The 6,662-nt window shown below is 39.5% G+C and overlaps 1 protein-coding gene across 1 annotated transcript; it reads left to right on the top strand.

Annotated features, from left to right (window-relative positions):
• Window positions 1-1,332: 1,332 nt before the first annotated feature.
• LOC121569889 (myosin regulatory light polypeptide 9) lies at window positions 1,333-6,156 on the top strand. The gene is made up of 4 exons (XM_041881181.2): window positions 1,333-1,418; window positions 2,719-2,924; window positions 4,073-4,234; window positions 4,832-6,156. The coding sequence occupies exons 2-4, from the start codon at window positions 2,741-2,743 to the stop codon at window positions 5,002-5,004; spliced, it is 519 nt and encodes a 172-aa protein (XP_041737115.1). The 5' UTR covers window positions 1,333-1,418; window positions 2,719-2,740; the 3' UTR covers window positions 5,005-6,156.
• Window positions 6,157-6,662: the final 506 nt, after the last annotated feature.

Genomic DNA, 6,662 nt, shown 5'->3' with positions numbered 1-6,662 from the left:
CTCATAGCAAAGGATCTGAATACCTATGTAAATAAGGTATTTCCGTTTATTTATTTTTTATAAATGTGCAAACATTTCTAAAAATGTGTTTTTGCTTTGGCATTATGGGGTATTGTGTGTAGATTGATGAGGGAAAATGTAATTTTATCAATTTTAGAATAAGGCTGTAACATAACAAAATGTGGAAAAAGTCAAGGGGTCTGAATACTTTCCGAATGCACTGTATATGATGGGATGTATAGACATTATGGACAGTATATGGATAGAATATGTAGTATATCTGAATAATACATAATATATAATAGTATATGTACAGCAGTAGTTATATAGGATGAGCCTTGACTAGACTACAGTGTATACATATGAAGTGGGTAAAACAGTATGTAAACATTATTCAAGTGACCAGTGTTCCATTAATAAAGTGACCAGTGTTCCATGTCTATGTACATAGGCAGGAGCCTCTAAGGTGCAGGGTTGAGTATATGTTTAGATAAATACATTGCTCTGGTTCCAATCTGTTGACTCTATAGTAAAAATAGTTTTATATGGTTCAACAGACTAAGAATAATTCCACTTCTCTTGGGAACAGGCAGAATGCACACCTTTACATTAAGCAGATGGTTATTGGACCATAGTTGTAAACTATAGCAATTGCTCATATATTGAACAACCAAACGAATGAATGGTAAAATAGCACTAATAGGGATCATTATTTATGTTTACTCTTCCTTTGGCCTATGACAAGGGGGTGGGGCTCTACATTGTTAAACCCCTTCTCTTGTTCCCTTTGAGGAGCGTGTGGTCACTGAGAACCCCATTAGGTTACTGCTGTGGCCCATTTTAACCAGTGAGTCATCATGGGTTCCATAGGGCTTTCTTGCTTTGGATCTCCAGCATTAACCGTCTCTCCAAGCAGCAAAGAGGAACCAACTGTTCACTCTATATGTTTTGTTAAATTGAGGAAATCAGAGTTTACTATGTTAAAAAGTGTGTCACCAACGCGCTGTTATCTTACTCATGATAAGGCACAGGAAGATGCATTTATTTTCTCCGTATTTGGGCATATCTCAAGAATGTATATGTAGCAAGGGAGTGTTTTGAGGAAACCCCATTAACTCCAATGGAGGGTATACCAATGTAAAACTGAACAGATTTATAAGCATTACATCAAGTTATGTATAGTCAAAGCAAAGAACTTGAACGAAATATCTAAATGTATAATTGTTTTACTATAGGGTAAAACATTTTTTGTTGAAATGAAATAAAAATGATTTTGAAATTCTAAATCCCTCCCCATTTCACGAAGTTAGTTTGGTCTGTATTGCCAGTGCGGAAACATTTAAGGAAGTTAGGGCGGTGGTTGAGAGAGAGAGAGAGAGCAGCACGGGCTAACTGACTATCCAGCTTCTCGAAATCAGGTAGCTAGGTCTAATGTTTGCTTATTTGAACGTAGAAGTGTTATTTCACTTGCCAGTTCCATGCTACTATTGAACTGTCTACTGTCCAGCTTGATATGTCTACTCTACAATCGTTTTCATATGAAAGTATTTGTTTGCTGGCTGATTTAGCCTTAGCTAGCGGAGTTAGCAGGCTAGCTAAATAAACTAGCAGTCGGCTTGTTAGCTGCCAAGATTACAGTATTTCCAGAACGGAGAGAAATAAAATGTTGTTCTAACTAGCAAATTGAAATTGTTTTAAGTTGCATCACTACGCTAGATAGCTGCATATTATGAGATGTGCCAAAACAAAGTACAGTAACTACCTAGCTAAGCTAGCGAGCATCCTGGCATTCGTAATTTTTTTGTCGTCTCCTCAATGTCGCTAACGTCAGCTGTCTCTTTAACTTCTTACTCATAACCATTCCGCATTTATGTAAATTGATATTTGTGCTGCATGTTAATTTCTACGATGCTACTATCAACGCAAGTAGTAATAGCTATTAGCTAGATTAATCTGTTTTATAGGCCCCTTTGTCCATTTATGACGTAGGCCTATCGCTAACAAAAAGGTGGCTTAAAAAAAAAAAAACTACATTATTTCTCAAGGTATGGAATTTCAATGGGGGTTTGTAGCTAGTTTATCGTACTTGCACTCAACCACTACTTTTATACAGTTAACGTTAGCTAGTATGTCTCTGATTGAACTTCAGTCTGAATTCAGTCACCTAGTATTATTGCACAACATCAAATGAGATCACTAAACCGGTCTTATCCTGCCCTGTGCTGTTGCCATAATAGTGAGTCAATGGTGTGGACCACTGACTCCATCTATTACTAGCTAGGTAGGGAGGCATATTGAGGTTGTTGAACTTGCCTGAAAAGAGATTTTTTTTCGTTCTTTCACATCAGTTTTTCCTGTCCTGTGTAATGGGAACTAGAACAACCTTCACAGCAGTAGAACATTTCCATTTATAGTGCAGTGAGGACACCTCTCGGGGGAATATTTGCCACAGTCTGAATAAGAGTAGCCCATAGCCAAGGAAAGCTGGGCATAACTGGTCAAATCTTATTTTGGGTAATTGCATGAGTCAGTGTACCTGCTGCTCTCAATTTGTTTTCCATAGCCCCTTAAGTATCATAACATTTGATTGTCCCTGGAATTGAGCTTCATTGACATCCGAACACTATTTCTAAGTCTGATTTGAAGTAGTAAAGTCATTTGGGATATTACAAATTTGGTGCTGCTGACTTCAGGAATATGCTCTTTTTACCCTTGCAGGTAAACACACACAACAGCCAAAATGTCGAGCAAAAGGGCAAAGGGAAAGACCACCAAGAAGCGCCCCCAGCGTGCTACCAGCAATGTGTTCGCTATGTTTGACCAGTCTCAGATCCAGGAGTTCAAGGAGGCCTTCAACATGATCGACCAGAACCGTGACGGGTTTGTCGACAAGGAGGATCTGCACGACATGCTGGCCTCACTGGGTGAGTATCTTAGCTAGTCCCTAAAACCCCCTCTGCTGATCTGAAATCAGTTCATTGTTTTCTCTTGGACTTTGTTTATTTCACTCAATGTGAAACAGAGGCACTTAGCTTCACATTCCAGGTCAGGCATCATCTGTACTACGAAGGTGGATATTGCTTGTCCGCCTGCCGCTAACTCTAGCAGGCTTGTCACATGGCTAGTCGAACGCCAAACTGTCGCTCTAAATGAAAAAAGTTAGTTTGCAAATTCAGCAGGCTATGGTGTGAAATGGGGTTTTAGAAATGCTGTCTTGTTGCATTGTGGCCATAGACATATAATCCATAGAAGGGTTTTGAAACCTCTAACCCTGGCAATTTGACTGTTAAACTCATGGGTACACTGGCTGCCAGTCTTGACTTGAATGGGAACTGCTGTCTATGGTTGGTTGCAGCTGTAAGTTTACCTTTCGCAAAATTTCAAAATACAATCGTGTGAAATGTACAGTTTGGAAAGCAAATGCTCTAATGTGTAATGTGATGGGTATCTTTTACAACATTTGATTAATAAAATTATTTTTAATCATTCGTCTTCCTTAAATGAAGGGGATGATAACACAATCTTGGTGAGAGGGAGGGTATCTGATGTCATTGGTCCTTAACTCGTGGCTCAGACACCTCATTCAGGATAAATGGAGTTAGCTGTGAGTTAGCCTGCCCCGTAGCAGGTTAGTTCTAAAGGATTCGATGCCATAGAAATGTACCTGGCTAAAAGGTGAGCCACATTCGTGTTACCGGTTATCCGGAGTTACCTCGCTAACTCCTCAAACCTGATTTTGTAGTATGGGGCTCAGGTATCTCTTGAGTGTGTTTGTTAAGCTCCCCCTTCAATGATTCTCTTGATCAATTGTTTGACAGATTGAGGTAGAGCACCCAGTTGTCTTTTATTATTATTTTGGTGGGAGTGTCTTCCAGCTGGTGTTAGGAGTGGTATTCTATTGAAACAGTCATGCATTAATAAAGAGCAGGTGTTTTTCCATCAACATTCCCTACACCCTGTTCCCATTGTTTTATATGATTGAAACCATTTATGACAATGTTATTGTAGAACTAGGTTACTGGTAACAGGAAGTTGCAATCTGTTCTAATGTGGCACTGTGATTCATTCTCAGGGAAGAACCCGTCTGATGAGTACCTGGAGGCTATGATGACTGAAGCTCCTGGGCCTATCAACTTCACCATGTTCCTCACCATGTTCGGAGAGAAGCTCAACGGTACAGACCCTGAGGACGTCATCAGAAACGCTTTTGCCTGCTTCGACGAAGAGGGCACAGGTAAGATCATCTTTGGGGAAACGTTTTTAGAGAATTAGCCTAAGTGAAATGGGCATGATGTCATGTTGGTGGCTGTGTAGATCCATGCTGTGTAGAGAACAAAGTTCCTGAGTTGTTTGCTTTTCAAGATATGACTCAGCTGGGTAGACTGGACTAGCTTCCTCAGTGCTTCTGAGATGGTAATGTGTGGGCTGTTCAATAACTGTTGGTCCTGTGGGTTAAGCCATAGCTCCCAGGGGTTCAGGCTGAAAAATAATAATGAAACCAGGTCAATATGGAATATTCATGCTTACAAAAATACACACAGGACGTTTTTGTTTTATTTCCTTGAAAGGATCGCTACCCGTAACTTCCTTTCAAAATACCACCCTTGAGCGTACTACATGTTCCTTAAATGGATTGTAAATACAAAGATGCTTTCTGTGAACTTTGCTCAAATCCGTTCAGGTTGTGTTTTTGTGTTGGCCAAGCGCAGGTCATTTTAGAAACAGCGGATGTGTTGAGTGTGATTCAACATAACTAACCCATGCATACCCGCCTGGGGGAAGTACCCATGGGCATTTTCGCATACCTGTCTGTCACGCTGTCTGTCCTCAGGTGTCATCCAGGATGAATACCTCAGAGAGCTGCTGACCACCATGGGCGACCGCTTCACAGACGAGGAAGTGGATGAGCTCTTCAGGGAGGCGCCCATTGACAAAAAGAGTAACTTCAACTACGTGGAGTTCACACGCATCCTAAAACACGGAGCCAAGGACAAGGACGATTAAGACCACAGCCATGCCAGTCATTATGGTTTCTCTCCACCCCCTCTGACCCCTCTTCTCCTTTACCACCGGCTAGACCATCTTGCTGCGTGTCTCGGCTCTATAAAACCCATGTTTTTTAAGCAAGCGAAACCACTGCTATCAACCATACCTGGGTCATTCCACTAATTCAATGCCTTTTGAGGAGTCTAACTTGGCATAAAACATTTTTTTTCTAACATTCTGTTATAAAGGCACATGTTCATCTTCATACAAACTAGTTTTCCCATCTCCTGAGGTTAAATAAGCATTACTATAGTACGTGACAAAGGAACAGGGTTGACAATTTAATCTTAAATCAGCCATAAATCCCCTTGTGATGGAGAGTGGAAGCTTGTGTGCAACAGGCAGTGGTAATTGAATGAAAGCTTCACAAATTAAAATGGTTAACATTAATAGCGTCTCTATGGGTAATAGGGTTGACGTGTTATGCTCGACCTGCTCAGTTTTCCAGTTTGATTTGACTATTAGCTGTTCAATGTTTCTTTAGAAAAAAATATTTAAAGAGGAATGGTTTCACCATATTAAAACGAGTTCACATAACAGGGTTGACCTTTAAAATGAGGGAAAAGTGTAAATTATTCACTAATCACATGAAATAAATCTTCAGAAATGACTGTCAAAGCAACAAAATAAATGGAGCATTACAATGCTGGTGAAATTTTGGGGTTAAGTGGGTTAAAAAAAGTTGGTGTGTTTGAAGGGACATGTCAAAATACTGAGTCTTGGCACTTTTGCAAGTCTTTATTCATATTGAAAATCATCAGATTTATTGAATTCTCCATGTGTTATATATTAAATGGAAATTTAAAAATGCAATATTGGTGCACAAATTCCACTCAAAATATCAAAGAGATGTGAAAGGCACTCTTTTCATGGAATGACCCACCTGTGAGCTCCCATTTCAATACTGCCAGATTTGCACATCTGTATTAGAGAAATGTAGCGAGCTGGTGATTTGTGAATATCCAAAACAATGTACTAGTCTGTGATGTGAAAGTGGTAGAAAATGCAACTTGACGCAAGCGCCTAAGTTACTCAAATGGCCTGGTCTAGCTGAATTTTTACATTTGATAATAAATATAAACTTTTTAAATAAAGTACTCTCAACTTGTATTTTTCTCCATTCTTGACCCTGTTTTAAATCATGATTTGACTGTTGAAATAAACATTACATTGTCGGAATGTGGATTTGTCTAGTAAGCTGATGGTTCCCTTATTCTGCTGTCTCCTGTGCAACACAGGCTGTTATGTCATGTCCCCACATTACCCATTCCACCTAGTGTGTGTGGACATGTATGTCAAAGATGGAGCACCAGCGACTATGAAAGGATTTGTTTTAAATGCCTATATACTGTTCAAATCAATGGGGGAAATATATATTCAGGAATATCAATGCAAAAGCTGCAATAAACCACATTAATTTAGAGATCTGAGTAGTCTGACCTCAACCTGATTTTGCCTCTGCGAAAATAATGTAGGTCAAAACATCAGGGGGATCCACCTTGAATGCACAGTTCAGTTTAACTTTTTCAAAGTGTACTTATCCCCATAGATACTTTTAGTCAATATAGATACTTTTAGTCAATCATCAAGGATTTACTGAATAATCTGAAATGTCA

The sequence above is a fragment of the Coregonus clupeaformis genome, chromosome 7 (genome assembly GCF_020615455.1).
Source record: "Coregonus clupeaformis isolate EN_2021a chromosome 7, ASM2061545v1, whole genome shotgun sequence".
Lineage (NCBI taxonomy): Eukaryota > Metazoa > Chordata > Actinopteri > Salmoniformes > Salmonidae > Coregonus > Coregonus clupeaformis.
The sequence above is the reverse complement of the archived record's forward strand: the minus strand, read 5'-3'. Positions and strand labels throughout refer to the sequence as shown.